Genomic DNA, 16,065 nt, shown 5'->3' on the forward strand with positions numbered 1-16,065 from the left:
TTCAGAATATGAAAACAATGTTTAGATGAGGAAGCTGACAATGAGCTCTGATCAAATTAAATGCGAGGAAATGAGTACTCCCTCTGTCCCACAATATAAGGGATTTTGACATTTTACCTACACTGTTTGACCACTCATCTTATTAAAAAAATTGTGCAAATATAGAAAACGAAAAGTTATGCTTAAAGTACTTTGGATAATAAAATAAGTCACAGATAAAATAAATAATAATTTTAATTTTTTTAATAAGACGAATAATCAAACAGTGCAATACCTTATAATTGGGGAAGTAGGGAGTATAATTTTTCCGGGCCTTCAACCAAGCATGCTCTCTATCAGAGTATCAGTTCGATCTATGCTTGGACCATTGAGGGTGTGTTTGAGGAGTAGGAGATTAGAGAGATTGGAAAGATACGTAAAACGAGGTGAGCCATTAGCTCATGATTAATTGAGTATTAACTATTTTAAATTTTAAAAATGGATTAATATGATTTTTTAAAGCAACTTTCCTATAGAATTTTTTTACAAAAAATACATCGTTTAGTAGTTTGAAAAGCGTGCGCGCGAAAAACGAGACTCAATCTCCCCTGTCTCGCGAACGAACATAGCATGAATGAACAAATTGAACAATGTCACCACAAAGCAAAACAATCCTTAAACACACAAATTGTGTTTTGCAAAAAAAAACAAATAATCCTTCAGTTTGTACCTCTATTTCGAAAGAAATAAACTTTGAATCAGACGATCATCAAATCGCCATCGATCTAAACCCTAATTAGCTGTGGAACCAGAAGATAATCAATCAAATCCCAAGTATAGTGTTGCTGGACTCACGTCCGTTTGATTATTGACCGCACGATCTCCATCCGACGGTTCACGTGAACCCAACACGGGTTCGGAGAATTTTTCTCCGAACCCCACACGACCACCATCTCGTCCGCACGTGCTTCATCCAACGGTTCACGTGAACCCAACTGGGGCTCGGAGAAACCTCGTCGCCGGAGTGACGTCACTCCTCCGGCGAGCCACCGTGCGGAGAGCGTGAGGTCATCGTCCCGACAGGTAGGAGAGCGCGAACGAGTTGCTGATCCCCGACGACGTCACCTGCATCCCGCCGTCGCTGGCCGCCGCCGGCGGCGGCAGGCCGAACGGGCCGGGGCCGCGCGCCGCCGGGTCGAGCGCGAGGAGGTCGACGACGATCATGTCCGACGGCGGCGGCGCCTCCACGGCCTCCGCGGCGGCGCCACGCCCCTCGAGCATCTCCACCACGCGCGCCATGGTGGGGCGCGCCCCCGCCTTCTCCTGCGCGCACCACAGCGCCACGTGGACCAGCCTCCGCACCGCCGCCTCCTCCACCGCCTCGCCGGACTCCACCACCCGCCTGTCCAGCACCTCCATCACCCTCCCTTCCCTCGCCATGTCTCCGGCGATCTTCGGGAAGTACGTCCACCGCGGCGACGCCGACGACCCGTCGTCGCCATTCTCCGCCTGCATCAGGTTGCGGCGGCCGCCGACCATCTCGAGCAGAACGAGACCGTAGCTGTACACGTCGGACTTCTCGGTGATGCCGACGCCGAGCAGCCACTCCGGCGCGAGGTACCCCGTCGTGCCGCGCACCGTGGTGACGACGCGGCTCTGCTCCTTCCCCACCAGCTTGGACAGCCCGAAGTCGGAGAGGACGCCGCGGAAGCCGTCGTCGAGGAGGATGTTCTCCGGCTTGACGTCGAGGTGGAGCACCTTGCTGCGGCAGTCATGGTGCAGGTAGGCGAGCGCCCTCGCCACGTCGACGGCGACCTGGTACCGCGCCGCCCACGGCAGGTACCTCCGGCGGCGGCGATCGCCGGAGTGCGGGGAGAAGATCCACCTGTCAAGGGAGCCGTGCTCCATGTACTCGTAGACGAGGAAGCGCGGCCCGCGCGGGACGAGGCAGAAGCCGACGAGGCGGACGAGGTGGGCGTGCTGCGCGCTGGCGATCGCCGACACCTCCGACTTGAACTCCTTATCGGCGTGGTCGGCGCCGCCGTCGATCCGCTTCACCGCCACCGCCGTGCCGTCGTCGAGGATGCCCTTGTACACCGTCCCCGACGAGCCCCGCCCGACGGCGTACTGGAACCCGTCCGTCGCCGCCGCCAGCGACTCGAGCGTGAGCTTGCGCGGCAGCCCGGCGACCTTGCGGAAGTAGCTGTACTCCACGCGGATCCGCTCGTCCTCCATCGACGGCAGCCGCCTCGCCATGCGCGCCGCCCGCCTCCGCTCGCCCGCCGCGTGGTGCAGCAGCGCCGCGGCGGCCGCCGACAGCGCGGCGGAGACGATGACGGCGGTGGAGAGGAAGAACGGCCGCGACAGCCGGAAGCGGAGGTAGAGAGCGAGCTCGAGGACCAGCAGCACGGCGGCGGCCGCGCCGGCGACGATCTTGGCCGTCTTGCTCTCCATATCTCGGCCACGTGACGTCACGCCGTCACCGGCTCGCCGTCGCCGGCGACGCCGCCCGCCATGGTCAGTTCTTTGCTCACTTTGGACGCGAGTTAATTTCGGATTTTGACATGATGGGTTAGCAATTAATACATGTGAGAAAACACACTGAAATCTTAAGAGTGATAGCTACATTTCAACTAATGTTTGTGCCTAGTGCATCACTATTGGATTTATCTAATTATCTTGCAGTAGTAAGGAGCTGACCTGATCAAAAAAAAATGAAGGGAAAAGATATGTAGGTGTGGAGATCAGGAATGGTTCAAATCAATAAAGTGGATTAAATGCAGTGCAAATTGGAATTCTGTCACGCCGAATCCGTCCAAAATTTTCGGTATTTTGTGTGGTAAAGTTAACACTTTGGTTGAATGCATCCTCACGTGAATGACATCAGTGAGTGGTGAAGTGTGTGGTGCTGGTTTGGCCAAATCCAAGTTTGAATGCATCACTGTCTCACTCATCAAAGCAACAAATTGACCACGTAAGCAGTAGGAAATTAAGGATCATATAAAGAAATTACAAAAGCAATTGACTGTTTCATCCAACTGCTTGGTTATAATCAAAGATAACTGAACTGGATAGGAGGGAGAAGGATCATCAGAATGCTGACTTCATTTGTTTAAACTGAATTGAACAGGACCAAGGTTTGTGAAATGTTCAGATAACAGATCATACACCAAAATAAATGGTCCAGGTGGCCATTGAACATGGAATCATCCATCAAGACAAACAAACAAACATACCTATTTTGAATTCGACTAAGGTGTGCTGAAAAAGAGAATTGCATATCATTGTTTACTGAATCCTGTTATTTGCATGAACAAATCTCTAAAAAGACAAACTTTGTTTTTCCAAAATCCACTGCTGCTCCAAGTCATCTGAATTGAGAGTTGACATGGATATGGCCATATCCAGTGTTTTTATTGCTAGAGGTGACTTCTGCAACCTTAATGATGGTGGTGATCGTCGTCATCGTCATGCCCATCAGGATCTCCTCCTTCTCCTATCACCTCAAGCTGTGAACATAAAGTTGCAAGTTGATAGCTCAGCGAACATCAGGACAACATACCAACATATGCGCGATTTAGTGGCTCATGCAGAAATTGCTCTCACAAGGCAAGCGATTTTGTCAACAGAAAGTACCAACATACCGAGAAATACTGAGTGCAGACAGGGCATTCATGTGGCTTGCCTTTCTCCAACCAAAACCACACGACATCATGCTCGTCCTCTGAAAATATCAATCATTGCAATTTGCAGTTTAAGTTAATTCCATTGGTGGTTAGTCGATGAATATTTATAGAGAAGATGCAGGAGAAGATTTCATCCTAGAAGCTTCTTTATAGGTCAAAAACAAGGAAATTAGCATGCACAGGTACTATACCTCCTTCACCACCGGGACAACCAACAATCCTTTTGTTGTAGTATGACTGAATAACAGCTGGAGCTTCCTATACAACATGGAAAAAATATTAGTCCAGTTCGATCACGCAGGAGTGGAATGAACTAAACTGAACAGTGACACAAAAGGTACAAAGGGACCAAATCAAGGTTAGATGCAACACGCTAAAGAGTAGTACCATTCATCAACAGGCCAAAACAGAATGAAAATGATGCCCATTAATGTGCTGATAACCTTATCAGATCACACCTAATGCAAGTCTGAGGGGAAATGTCATGAGAAAAACAATTTGTAGGAAAATAGGGGTGATAAAACAAAAGAAACCACTGAATAAATAAATAAATTGTATAACATCCGTACATGTATCGATCACCACAACTAGGGGGCAATCTGCCTTAGAGACTAGAGATATATGGGAAAGCGAAGAATTTTCAAAACACTGCACTTATTTTATTTCCTGGAGATAGACAACATAGAAATTGCAAATTCAACTTCATGATCAAATGTACTATTATTGAGCAACCAATAACTAAAAGGTCCAACATTGCTGGTTCAACTAGAAACCTCCATATTAGCCGGATCCACATGGACAGAATCAGAGAATAAACTCACAAGATATAGTAGCAGGGTTTTCCAAGTGAAAATATATTTCTATGAGCATGTAAAGGAAAGTCTTAACATGAAATTGCTAATCAACAATTCTCTAAAGAAAAGCAAAATCAAGATGCCTCCAAGTACTAGATATAAGACAGGCCCCCATAATTATGCATGGAAATTCAGAATGTTATAGCCTACAAAATCCCCAAAATTATTTTAACATGCTGAAAAAAAATGCTCTACTAAAGTTATAATGAAAACAAAGACAAACAAAATCCTCTTTGTTAACACAACAGGAGTCAGGCAACACAGCCCAACCTTTCTTAAGCAAGCACATCTGACAAGTGAACAAAACAGCTATTTATGCAAGTTTTTCCTATCAACAGGACTATACGAAAAGTCAACACATAAGATGTACAGAATAGCAAAAGATGTGACCATACGAAAAGCCAACACATAGCAAATAACATAAGCTGGAATGCACACACCATACAGCAAGGCAAAAACTTCGGTTGCCAATGACCAGCCCACAAAAATACAAATCACAGATCAGTGTAAACATAAACAGAATTACCTATGTTGTAATGACTTTATTAAACGTATGTGTGTTGAACTTTTGCCTAATGTTTGTGCATAAAAATCTTTCCTATGTAGGGAAAAGAACTGGTAGCTGAACCAATGCTACAATCTCACATATTCATATTCAGTGAACAAAATCCCTGCCGTGACCCAGCTGCTGCATCTGCAACATCAGAAACTAACACCTATCTCTTCGCCGATTCCGTTGAGCCAAAGAAGCTTATCACCTAATATCAGAGGGGAACATGTCAAGCTATTAAGAGAGCGTTGCATCCATGGCCACAAGTCTTAAGCACTACACATCAGCATTAATTCAGTCAGCAATCACACACTCCATCTAACCAATCAATTCAATAGCTCTCAAATACACGGGTCAAAACATCCATGGAATTGATGTGAAATGGAAAGCTCTCAGCCTCTCATCTCACCTTGGTACCAAAGGGCCCGACGGGCGCGTCCATATCAAACCTCTTCTTCCCCTGAAATGAAAAAAAAATTCAGACCTTCCATCTAGTAAAAAAAAAAAAACTTCCACTAATAAATCAATATCAAGAGGAGAGGTGGTTGACCTGGAGCTCGGCGGCGATCTCCTCGCGCTCGAGCCCGGTGGCGATCGGCATCACGTCCTCCACCCTCGTCCTCGCCTGCGCCGCATCTGCGCGGGACAGAGACAGACAGACAGACAGACCGCCCCGTCAAATCGCCGCCTCACCACCTGCCGGGATCGGGCCGGAGTTCGGGAGGGAATGTTACCGAGCGTGGAGAAGAAGAGAGCACGGGGAAGGACGCCGCCGCCGATCGCCGGGGAGCGGCGGGTGAGGGCGGAGCGGTGGTGGAGGAGGACGGAGGTCGCGCGCTTCCACATGGCGGGCGGCGGCGGCGACGGCGAGCGGCGGGAGATGGAGAGGCCGGAGCGGTGGTTAGGAGGAGGAAAAAGGAGGCAGCTTTCGGGCCAATTTGGGGTGGTTTTGTCGGCCCACGGAAATCAGAACAATCCACTTGGGTGTAAAAATTTAACAAATTTTGCAACGAAATTCGTAAACAAAGTGTGTTAGAACAGTGAGATGATTGTTTAAATGCAACCACGGTTTGGTTAGTTTGACTTGTTTATTTTAAAGTTATTATTACCAAATGATAGTGGTTTCGATGGATAGATCGTTATTAGTATGGTTTGGTGAACCAAACAAAATTGATTGTGCATATATCTCGTTTTTATTTATTTATTTTAGATACCACAATGATTGGGTCTTAAGATTTTCTTTAATTATTCGACGATAGGCATGTACTATTGATATGAAAAATAATTCCAGTTACACGTGACTAAGTGACTTATATTCATATAGTGATATAGATATACTAGCTTGTTTCTAAAAGAAAAAAAATAAAATAAGATAATTGCAAAAGAAAAAAACAAAAAGGATCGACAATTACGTGTAGAGTAACTTAAAGTTGAACAAATTGTGTTCATTTGTTTAACTTTTTTTTAAGTATGATTGGTTATTTATGTATATAAATAACACTTCTTTTACCTAGGATCTTCACTGCATATCTACGTGGCATCCGGCTCGTAATATTTCACGCCATATCGGCCTCTGTTGTCCCCCGGTGAAGAACGCGAAGCCAAAATAGGACACTCGTTCTCCCGTGGCGAAACGATGGCGTGTGACATGCAGGAAGAGAATTGTGAGGGTGCATTGTGGAGGTCATATCCTTATCACATCATGCCTTCACGGTCGTGGTCGCCCCCGCTCCTAAATCACATGGCTATGTGAAAACTCATGTCCTTATAGAGTTTTAGGCCTAGCTAGCAAGTGAGACCCGAGAAGTGCGTGTCTTGCATTGCTACTGTCCTTTACTATCTCACATAATTTAAAGAATACGTCTCTGTCCAAATTTAATATATATAAAGTTATCGACAACAATCTAAAATTTACAAATTTTCTCAGGTTTTACTGTCTGCAGTATCTATCTTCAAAAGTTCAAATGGTAACACCACCACCATCAACTTGGAGCACGAAATTCAAAGCACAATCCAACGGCGGAAACACACGATAGCCACCCTTTAAAAATCCCACCCCCATAAACCCTAGCAACCCAACCCCGTCCTCCTCTTCCCCACCAAAAACCTCGTCTTTCTCCTCCTCTCCTCCCATGGCGTCCCTCCCCAACGGCGCCGCCTCCGCCTCCGCCTCCGCCGCCGGCGGAGGCCCGGCGGTGGTCGACAAGGAGGTGGACTTCGCCAACTACTTCTGCACCTACTCCTACCTCTACCACCAGAAGGAGATGCTCTGCGACCGCGTCCGGATGGACGCCTACCACTCCGCCGTCTTCCGCAACGCCCACCACTTCCGCGGCAAGGTCGGTTGGGTTTGATATCTTCGGTGCGATTTTGGGGCTCTGTGTTGATGGATTTTGGTGGATCTGTCTTTGTCAGGTGGTTCTTGATGTGGGTACCGGGAGTGGCATCCTCGCCATCTGGAGCGCGCAGGCTGGCGCCAGGAAGGTGTACGCCGTGGAGGCCACCAATATGGCGGAGCACGCGCGCGAGCTCGCGCGGGCTAACGACGTCGCCGACATCGTCGAGGTGATACAGGGGTCCATGGAGGACGTTGTGTTGCCAGAGAAAGGTGATTCTCTCTTTTTTTTTATTCCTCGATTGGTTGTTATTAGTCTCTGAAAATAAGGGGGAATTGATGTGGCTGGTGGTAATTATATTCGATCTCTTGCGAACGAAACATAGCTTAAGAATTTGTTTCCTAAGGAGAGGAAAAGTTATAAAGAATTTAATGGAAACAAGAGGTTACCATAATGTGTGTTGAGTATTGATTGCTTTGTTTCTGTATATCTTTGGAACGGCAGTTGATGTCATTATATCGGAGTGGATGGGCTACTTTCTATTGAGGGAATCGATGTTTGATTCTGTCATTTGTGCGCGTGATCGTTGGTTGAAGCCAGACGGTGTAATGTAAGTCTATTTATACTTCTATTCATGCTAATATAGACAGAATTTTTGAATGTTGCACACACTCTTCATTCTCTGGAAAGCAAACCGTGGTAGTTAGTTAGTTAGTTATCCAATATCTTTGATTACATTAGCAAATACGGTCTTGTCATTTTTCTGGAAGATGGCAATAACCTCTCAATTCTGTTGTTGGTTCAATGAAATATCTGTTTCACTTTCAGCCAATGTAAAATCAATTTTGGTTGCAGGTATCCCAGTCATGCTCGGATGTGGCTAGCACCAATAAGGAGTGATCTGGCTGAAAATAAGATGGAAGATCTTGAGATTGCTATGCATGACTGGAATCTATTTGTTGAGGATACCGAGTCTTATTATGGGGTCAACATGAATGTTTTGACAAAGGCATACCGTGCAGAACATGAAAAATACTATCTTAAGGTATGCCTGAATCTGTACAAAGACTGGCATGTTTGATTTAATCTTTTGTATTGCATGTGCTGTCTGCAAGAAAAATGCAATTTAAACAATCTTATAAATATACTTGTTAAGCAAGAATCCATTCATGATAAGATAAATACCAAGGTGCTTGCAGCACATATTTGATTAGTATAGTTCATTACTTATTTTATTCTGTATGTAATATAGGATCCATTAGTATCTCTGGATTACTTGTTCTGGTTGTTCCTAAGGTCTCAGCAAAAATAGTAGTGAATGCACATTTTCCTGCAAGCTCAGTGTACATTTGGTTGTATTCTTCTGCAGTCTGCCATATGGAATAATCTTCATCCAAACCAAGTTATAGGGCAAGCTGCTGTTATTAAGGAAATTGATTGCTTGACAGCAACGGTTGATGAGATTCGAGAAGTTCGAGCACAGGTTACAATGCCAATCAAGCTGGATATGACAAGATTAGCAGCTCTTGCTGGATGGTTTGATGTTCATTTTCGAGTATGTCAAACTGAACTGGCACTTAATTTATCTCATGATTCAGTGAGATATGCTCACTATTTTCTCTTTAACTCTTTCTAGGGTAGTAAGCAAAACCCTGCAACTCAAGAAGTTGAGTTAAGCACAGCTCCTGATGTGAATGGTGGCACTCACTGGGGCCAGCAGGTTGGTTTCCTGGAATTAAGCTATTGTATTTTATAACTGCAGAAATTTGTTACCAGCTAGTCCATAATTTGAAATGTATGTATTGTTCTTTTTAATGTGTGAGTGTTGATATGTAAAGAAGAAATCATGTAAAGAGGGAAGCTCCAGTCTCTCTTTTATTTACAATTAATTGTAAGGACAAACAGATTTCAAAACCTTTCATGCAAAACTGATACTTAGATAAAGAGCAATATCTTTATTTGAATGGCACATGTTTATGTATAAGGGCTTTTATTCAAAACAATAATTTCTTTCAATTGATTGTCATTATGGAAATGCATATCATAGACCATAGTTATCTGGCACAATTCACACATATTTACTATTGCTCTGATTCTTTTCAAGGTATTCTTGCTGACTCCGCCTCTGAAAGTAAACGAAGGGGACAATGTTAAAGTTTCTTTCACAATGGTTCGCTCAAAAGAGAATCATCGGCTCATGGATATGGAGTTCACATATGAATTGCATGAGTCATCTGGCAAGCAGCTTCCCGCAATCACAACCAAGATTTACTTAGAATAGAGCAAGGTTTGGTTCCTAAGACTACAATGTGTTTATGCATTTTTCTTTCTTTATTTTCAAAGTCAGATAATATGCCAACATATAAACTGTAGTGGGCACTAATAGTCATCTTAATACCCGCCACGCAATGCTTTATTTCAGTGCTTTCTGTAACAATAAGAATTCAACCTAACCTGGTCCTTTTTTTTGTTGCTGTCATTACAGAACGCTGACTGGATCTGATTCAATTGATGAAAAGATTGTGTACTGGCTACCATGTCTGAACCTTGCTTGATAGTTGGAGCCAAGCTGAACTCCTCCCTGGTGTATTTGGTTTTTAATAGAGGGCCTAATGGCCACATTGTGTAATACTACCCAGAATATGTACACCGAGGCTGTGTTGTGTGAGGCATGATAAAAGTGCCAGAGATTTTGTTGTATCAGTAATTCATCGCTCGATTGGTTAATTGGCTTCATGATTGCTGTCATATGCCCATGTGTGCTCAGTCTCAAAGTCAAACACCTTTCTCAACATTTTACAGGAGTAGTTGATGCTCCCAGTTTGAGAGGGCTCAGTAATGATAAATTTGCTGTTTTCTGAAGAAGTCAACAGCCTGAAGGATTTGATTTAGCCGTTCATTCACAGTTCACACCCAATTTCAACATTTTATGATCTCATTCAGAGAGGATTCACTGCATCCAAAGTTCTGAAGGGTTACTCGATTACAATTTAGACACAGCTCTCTCTTCACTTGGAGTCATACACACACACACACAGCACATTTATTCCTCGAGTATTTACATCAGCAAGATGATTATCCCCTTCCTGTTACAAGCACTTGATAGGGTTTAACATAATCATCATCAAAACAGGGTTTATAGTATGTACAGCCCCCATGAACAGATTACAGTAAGCATCTGGAGCACAGATAAAAACTTGCAAGCTCTTTCAGTGGTGCACACAGGCTGTATCTGCCATGGCAATCTCAGTTTCCTCTGAAAGACTGAAGAATATCCATGAAACAGCAATTTGGCTGTCTTCTACCAGCTCAAACTTGCTGCACAACTTTTCATTCTTTTCTAGCTCATTTTTCCTTCTTACTTCATCAACAAAAGTGCGTCTCGGTGTCGCCCTAAAAGGGTCAGTGCGGTTGCTGCGATGTGATGAGCAGTCAACCCAGCCATGTCGAGCTGCTCTGTGAGCGAAGCGTGTTCGATGTACCTGTCTGGTAGTACAATGGGTCGCCACTGCAAGTTAACAGAAAGTCACTGTTTGAAATTATCATTTATACAAAACATGAATGGAGCACAAGGCAAGTGGCATATTGCAATACAAAAGGGTGAAGCTCCATTGCAACTTGCAAGAATATTGGATGGATTTATACTAGATAACAGGAGTTAAAATCCGTGTAAGAGTTTAAATTCTTACCTTTATTTTGCCATCAAGCAACCCATCGAGTGAAATAAATTGCGAGACGTGTGAGCCAAAACCACCAACCGTTCCTTCTTCCACGGTGATTAGGAAATCGTGTTGCTGGCACAACATTCTTATCAGATCAATGTCAAGTGGCTTGCAAAATCTCGCATTAGCAACAGTTGCCTGGATGCCAAAGTTGAACAGAAGAGATCGAGCTATCAAGCATCTCTGGACCACATCACCATAACCAAGAAAAGCTATCTCTTTCCCCTCAGCAAGAATCTCTCCTTTACCAATCTGAAAGAGAGTCCCCAAAACTAATAAGAACAGCATGCAAAATGTTTAAGCGCACAAAGGTATTGCCAGCTTGTTTTTTTCAGTTCACCAAAGAACACCAGCTTTTAGGTGGGCATGAATCCCAGCATTAGCGTAACTGATAGCTTTCAAGCTGTACTATTTTCCAAGTGACTTCTGCTTAGAATCAAAAAAAGAAATTGAAGTAGAGCTACCTCAAGTGGATTCCCATATGCTAAAGTGCCACTAGTCCCAACGATGGCACCCTTGGGATACCGGAAGCAAATGGGTCTGTCCTCAACCATTGCAGCTGTTGCCACCATGTCAATAAGTTCATCCTCATTAGATGGTGACATGACGATCATGTTTGGCAGGCATGACATGAATGTAATATCAAATGGTCCTGAGTTAGTCGGGCCTTCAGATCCCACCAGACCTGCACTTGTGATTGCAAAGCGAACTGGTATCTTTTGCATGTCCACATCTTCGACTATCTGGCATATATGTGAGCTTTATCAAATGCGAAGTACTTGCAGTAAAGCAGCCATACAGATTAAGTGGAGCTTTAGTCTATAGCCCACTATTACAGAAACTATGCTTGTTTCAACTATTTTATTGTAGTACATGAAAATTTGGAAGATGGCTTACAAAGCCTACTAATGATTGTTTCAACCATGTAGCAGAGCAAATATGGAGTACAGTTAGAGAGGAGGAATACATGGGGAGATGGGAGCAAAGGGCACCTGATCATATGCTCGCTGGAGAAAGGTGGATGGAATTATGCAGAAAGGCTTTAAGCCTCCGCATGCCAAACCAGCAGAAAACGTAACAGCATGTTGCTCGGCGATACCCAAATCGAAAAATCTGTCCGGAAATCTGGACTGAAATAATTGGATTGATCGATCTATTCCCATGCCTCCATGAACCACCACAATATGCTTGTCATTCTCTGCTTCTGCTATTAGTGATTCTACAAAGCAATCATTATATGTCCTAGAAAGACCATTTTCTAAAAACTTTAGAATGTCTTGGCTTGAGTCTGGAGGCCCTGTTAGCAGAGAAAAAAGTTAATAAATTATAGATTCATTTTAGTATCCTATATGATTTGATTGTGCAAAGACATGTAGGAAGGATCTCAAAGGATAGTTGACTTATACATGTAATATTTAACATAACTGATATGTGAAACCTTAAAGTTCCTGAATGTTGTGAATTGTGAATGATTCTACAGGTGAGAACCGATTCACATATTTCATTTGAAATTTCAGTAGTGTGTTCTATCATTTTTCAAACAAATACAACATTCACATGCATATTGCCACTCAAACAAATCCTTATCGCGCTGTTTCCTTCCTCAAATTCATGCTGTGGTGCTTCACTTATCTCTCTGTATTAATATCAAAGCAAGACATCCAGAATGTAAAATGAGAAAACAGAGAAAGCAGAATGTACGCTATCATATTCATAGGATTGCAGAAAATTTCGTTGACAATTTGTAATTGCACACCTTCCTCGTCGGGAGTAATCTCACTATTAAATTCTCCACCTGAGTCTTTTTCATTCTCAGTGATTACATGCACAAGTACTGGGCCGGTAGAATCTAGAGTAGAAACCTCCTTGAGTACACAAATGAGATCATCAATGTTATTCCCATCAATAGGCCCAATATAATATAATCCAAGTTCTTCAAAAAGAGTTGCTCCATGAGGACCTATCATACCACGGGCATACTCATCAATTTTGGCAGCAAATTCATGCATCCCTTTACCAAACCATTTGGAAAGTCCCTAGAAAGGAAACAAAATTCGTATCAAAGCAGGAAACTCAAGGCAGTGCAAGACTGTTGTTATTAAGAAAGTAGAAAGACAACCCATGCCAAAACTTCCTGGAAATTTTTCATCATAATATGTACAGCAGCAAGTCAATTAGCAGGCTTTTATAACAATAAGTTGAAAGTAACAAGTACATTTGTCACTACCAGATAAAAAAGAGAACTGAAAAGAAACAATCAACTAGAAACTATATGTCTATACTATAATCATAATCAGGAAATAACAGGACAGTTAAAAAAAACTATGTTTTATTAGCAAGTTCAAATCTAGTACATTATGTCATACAGAAGCATAAAGTTTTACCTTTGCAGCCTCCCTAAACTTTCTAAATCCTTTGCTGGATTGAACCTTGCTCAGAGCACTAGAGAGGGCATTAATAGACATCTTTGATTGGCTATCTGCTTTAGGAAGCAAGGTGTGCCGGCTGTCATTTAAAATCACTACCATGTTAGAATCAAGGAAACCGGCATGACCCATTGCCTCATACACCTGACCAGCCATAGTTGTCCAGTTACTTATAACTGTTACTATTCGGTTTTTCCTCCCACCTAGATCCCTTGCGACTGCCATCCCTGACAAGAGATCATTTTCAAGCTATAAACGAATAAAAGGAAATCATTTGACATAAAAGAATAAAACATCAGGAGATTCATGATTAAATGTAGAAACATACTTAGGATTCTAATAGACTATGCAAACTTCTATAATGATTATTAACTCCATTAGCAAAATAAGATAGTTTAAGAATTTCATATCATGACTGCTGATACCACACCAGAAGGATATGAACTTGAATACATCAGAACTTATATTATATTTCTTGAATTATATTTTGAGTCGTACATCCCGGCACTGTATACCTTGGTTTAAAAAGCAAGAAGCACTGTTTTTCTCTGTTTCAGGTAGCTGAACTATTGATAAAATGCATGGAAGCTAATCGGAGTCGAAGATGAAAAAAACTATGGAATATTGTACGGATTCCAAACACAATGAAATCAATATCTTAAGGAAATCCATTTAAATAGAAGGAGAGGTCTAACAACAAAGCAAGCAGTTCTTGAAGTGCAAGGCATGAATTAATGTATTAACATTTAACAGAGGCAACACTATATATACCAAGGCCTGCGGAGAGACTATTGCATCCATGTCCTGCACCAAAGGGATCATATTCGCTCTCGAAACGGGATGTGAAACCTGAAAGCCCCTTTCTTTGCTTAATAGTATGAAAGAGTGAGCGCCTTCCTGTGAGAATCTTGTGTGCATATGTCTGCAGATGAGAAAAAATATTGAACACAAAAGGTAAAACATTTCCGATTATATGAAATGGTATATGATAGCTTACTGGAGGCAAAATCTTAGCACAAAACAAAAAGATAGAGGGATCATACATGCTGACCAGCATCCCATAATATCTTATCCATTGGGGCATTGAAGACATAATGTATAGCAATAGCGAGCTCCACAACAGAATGTCCAGTGTTACATGGTTGGCATTTCCTCGACATTATGAAAGATATCTCCGATCGAACTTCACCAGCTAGTTGCTTTAACTCCTGTCTTTCAATGGGAATTGTCAAAAATTCCTCAGCCATAACATAGTTAGAGAGTATGCTACTATGCTTAAGATAGTATGACTGACGACCTTACTAGATAGATTTTTCAAATGGATGGGTGCATCGATCGTGTCCAGGATTGGAGTTGGATCCTTCTCCCAAAAGAAATCATCGACATCTGGCAGCGCAGCCACTCTTCTATTGAAGCGCTGTACAAAAAGAGAGAACATTCACCATCTGTGAGTATGAGACTACAAAGTTCAGAGTCCTTCTCCGGCCACAAATGTATCCCTAGTGAAATAGTTATCAAATTCTGGCAGGCTGCGACTAAAGCTCACACAATGTACTTCATTCTTTTATTCTTTGTGGGACTAAATATCTACCCTGAAGCTAAAATGTTAGCCTTGTCTGCACAGTGTACTGCAGATATGGAGAAAGAACATACCCTTGATGGCATATTGAACACCAGTGTTCGACATGGCTTCAAATTCGATGTTTTGCATCTCAAACACAGACAAGAGTGGAGACAGCAACTTGTTGAGCGCACAAAAGTTGATTCCTCACAGATTAAATTAACAGCAGGTGGAGAATGCAGATATCTCCCACCCATCCTGCGCAAGGAGTGACGACCAAAAGCCTGAAATTTACAGTATTCTTTAGCCTGTGAGAAACTTATTTTTTTTCTAAAAATAAACATGGAGAGATCACTGGATCCTAAATTCATCATAAACAATTATCCACATATGTTTTCAGTGTTCTAGATGAAGATGAGCACACAATCAAGTATCAGTCCTTGGAATGACACCACACCAAGAATCAGCTACAAACAGCAAACTCATCTATCCATCCAGGGACAGCTAAAATGGAGAATCAGACGGCCAAAATCCGTAATCCCCAATTTACACCACAGGCAACCAGCTTCCACTAGAAACCGAAATAGCCGCGGGGGGCAAAAGAAAACCAAGAACCCATCTACCGTTACCTCCTCTCCTCCTTCAAACCGGCCACCCGCCGCCGCCGCACGCGCAGGATCGGCGGCGAGGGAGCCGGAGGCGGCTCAGCGTGAGGGGGCGCTGCTGCTCGCGAGTGGCAGCAGCAGCAACCCTAGCTCCGGTTTGGGATTTGGGACGCGGAGTGCTCCTCTGCGCTCTTGACATGACAGATTAGTTAGGCATTAATCCGAGCAGAAAAGGGGACGATGATTAATTTGACAGAGGATTAGCTACTAAACTAATCACGTCTCTCCTAATCATTCATTATTCGGTTAACTTGTTCGTCCGTACTCGCGGGGCCCAACTGCCAGT

General features: G+C 43.3%; 4 protein-coding genes across 6 annotated transcripts; 1 reads left to right on the top strand and 3 right to left on the bottom strand.

Annotated features, from left to right (window-relative positions):
- Nucleotides 1-605: 605 nt before the first annotated feature.
- Nucleotides 606-2,660, bottom strand: LOC9269484 (probable receptor-like protein kinase At5g20050). The gene has a single exon (XM_015787007.3). The coding sequence runs from the start codon at nucleotides 2,431-2,433 to the stop codon at nucleotides 1,048-1,050; it is 1,386 nt and encodes a 461-aa protein (XP_015642493.1). The 5' UTR covers nucleotides 2,434-2,660; the 3' UTR covers nucleotides 606-1,047.
- Nucleotides 2,661-3,064: 404 nt separating this feature from the next.
- LOC4340088 (putative cytochrome c oxidase subunit 5b-like) lies at nucleotides 3,065-5,992 on the bottom strand. Its single transcript, XM_015787012.3, has 6 exons — nucleotides 5,804-5,992; nucleotides 5,620-5,705; nucleotides 5,479-5,529; nucleotides 3,857-3,923; nucleotides 3,624-3,703; nucleotides 3,065-3,488 (listed from the first exon to the last, which is right to left on the bottom strand). The coding sequence occupies exons 1-6, from the start codon at nucleotides 5,913-5,915 to the stop codon at nucleotides 3,420-3,422; spliced, it is 465 nt and encodes a 154-aa protein (XP_015642498.1). The 5' UTR covers nucleotides 5,916-5,992; the 3' UTR covers nucleotides 3,065-3,419.
- Nucleotides 5,993-7,146: 1,154 nt separating this feature from the next.
- On the top strand, nucleotides 7,147-10,153 carry LOC4340089 (protein arginine N-methyltransferase PRMT10-like). Its single transcript, NM_001421070.1, has 8 exons — nucleotides 7,147-7,408; nucleotides 7,485-7,677; nucleotides 7,910-8,015; nucleotides 8,261-8,450; nucleotides 8,775-8,960; nucleotides 9,042-9,125; nucleotides 9,510-9,692; nucleotides 9,891-10,153. Exons 1-7 carry the CDS (start codon nucleotides 7,202-7,204, stop codon nucleotides 9,684-9,686), a joined length of 1,143 nt encoding a protein of 380 aa, NP_001407999.1. The 5' UTR covers nucleotides 7,147-7,201; the 3' UTR covers nucleotides 9,687-9,692; nucleotides 9,891-10,153.
- Nucleotides 10,154-10,322: 169 nt separating this feature from the next.
- LOC4340090 (probable 1-deoxy-D-xylulose-5-phosphate synthase, chloroplastic) lies at nucleotides 10,323-15,921 on the bottom strand. Of its 3 annotated transcripts, none has more exons than XM_015787006.3 (11): nucleotides 15,744-15,921; nucleotides 15,207-15,398; nucleotides 14,856-14,970; nucleotides 14,597-14,761; nucleotides 14,325-14,475; nucleotides 13,512-13,780; nucleotides 12,884-13,163; nucleotides 12,120-12,424; nucleotides 11,592-11,870; nucleotides 11,095-11,379; nucleotides 10,323-10,913 (listed from the first exon to the last, which is right to left on the bottom strand). In XM_015787006.3, the coding sequence occupies exons 4-11, from the start codon at nucleotides 14,711-14,713 to the stop codon at nucleotides 10,764-10,766; spliced, it is 1,836 nt and encodes a 611-aa protein (XP_015642492.1). In that variant the 5' UTR covers nucleotides 14,714-14,761; nucleotides 14,856-14,970; nucleotides 15,207-15,398; nucleotides 15,744-15,921; the 3' UTR covers nucleotides 10,323-10,763. The 3 variants fall into 3 exon arrangements, with proteins under 3 accessions (XP_015642492.1, XP_015642491.1, XP_015642490.1); XM_015787005.3 differs by having other exon boundaries at nucleotides 14,597-14,765; XM_015787004.3 differs by having other exon boundaries at nucleotides 14,851-14,970.
- Between the last annotated feature and the right edge of the window lie 144 nt (nucleotides 15,922-16,065).

Source organism: Oryza sativa, chromosome 6 (assembly GCF_034140825.1).
Source record: "Oryza sativa Japonica Group chromosome 6, ASM3414082v1".
NCBI classification, from domain to species: domain Eukaryota; kingdom Viridiplantae; phylum Streptophyta; class Magnoliopsida; order Poales; family Poaceae; genus Oryza; species Oryza sativa.

Excerpts from the sequence above, each read along its gene's own strand:
- LOC9269484 (XM_015787007.3), bottom strand. The coding sequence starts at position 2,433 with ATGGAGAGCAAGACGGCCAAGATCGTCGCCGGCGCGGCCGCCGCCGTG.
- LOC4340088 (XM_015787012.3), bottom strand. The coding sequence starts at position 5,915 with ATGTGGAAGCGCGCGACCTCCGTCCTCCTCCACCACCGCTCCGCCCTC. Across the intron at positions 3,924-5,478 it reads TCGGGCCCTTTGGTACCAAG|GAAGCTCCAGCTGTTATTCA; the intron begins GTGAGATGAGAG and ends CATGTTGTATAG. Across the intron at positions 3,489-3,623 it reads TCTGCACTCAGTATTTCTCG|CTTGAGGTGATAGGAGAAGG; the intron begins GTATGTTGGTAC and ends TTATGTTCACAG.
- LOC4340090 (XM_015787004.3), bottom strand. The coding sequence starts at position 15,371 with ATGGGTGGGAGATATCTGCATTCTCCACCTGCTGTTAATTTAATCTGT. Across the intron at positions 13,164-13,511 it reads AGTTTAGGGAGGCTGCAAAG|GGACTTTCCAAATGGTTTGG; the intron begins GTAAAACTTTAT and ends TTTCCTTTCTAG. Across the intron at positions 10,914-11,094 it reads TGCTTGATGGCAAAATAAAG|TGGCGACCCATTGTACTACC; the intron begins GTAAGAATTTAA and ends GTTAACTTGCAG.
- LOC4340089 (NM_001421070.1), top strand. The coding sequence starts at position 7,202 with ATGGCGTCCCTCCCCAACGGCGCCGCCTCCGCCTCCGCCTCCGCCGCC. Across the intron at positions 8,961-9,041 it reads GGTTTGATGTTCATTTTCGA|GGTAGTAAGCAAAACCCTGC; the intron begins GTATGTCAAACT and ends AACTCTTTCTAG. Across the intron at positions 9,126-9,509 it reads GCACTCACTGGGGCCAGCAG|GTATTCTTGCTGACTCCGCC; the intron begins GTTGGTTTCCTG and ends ATTCTTTTCAAG.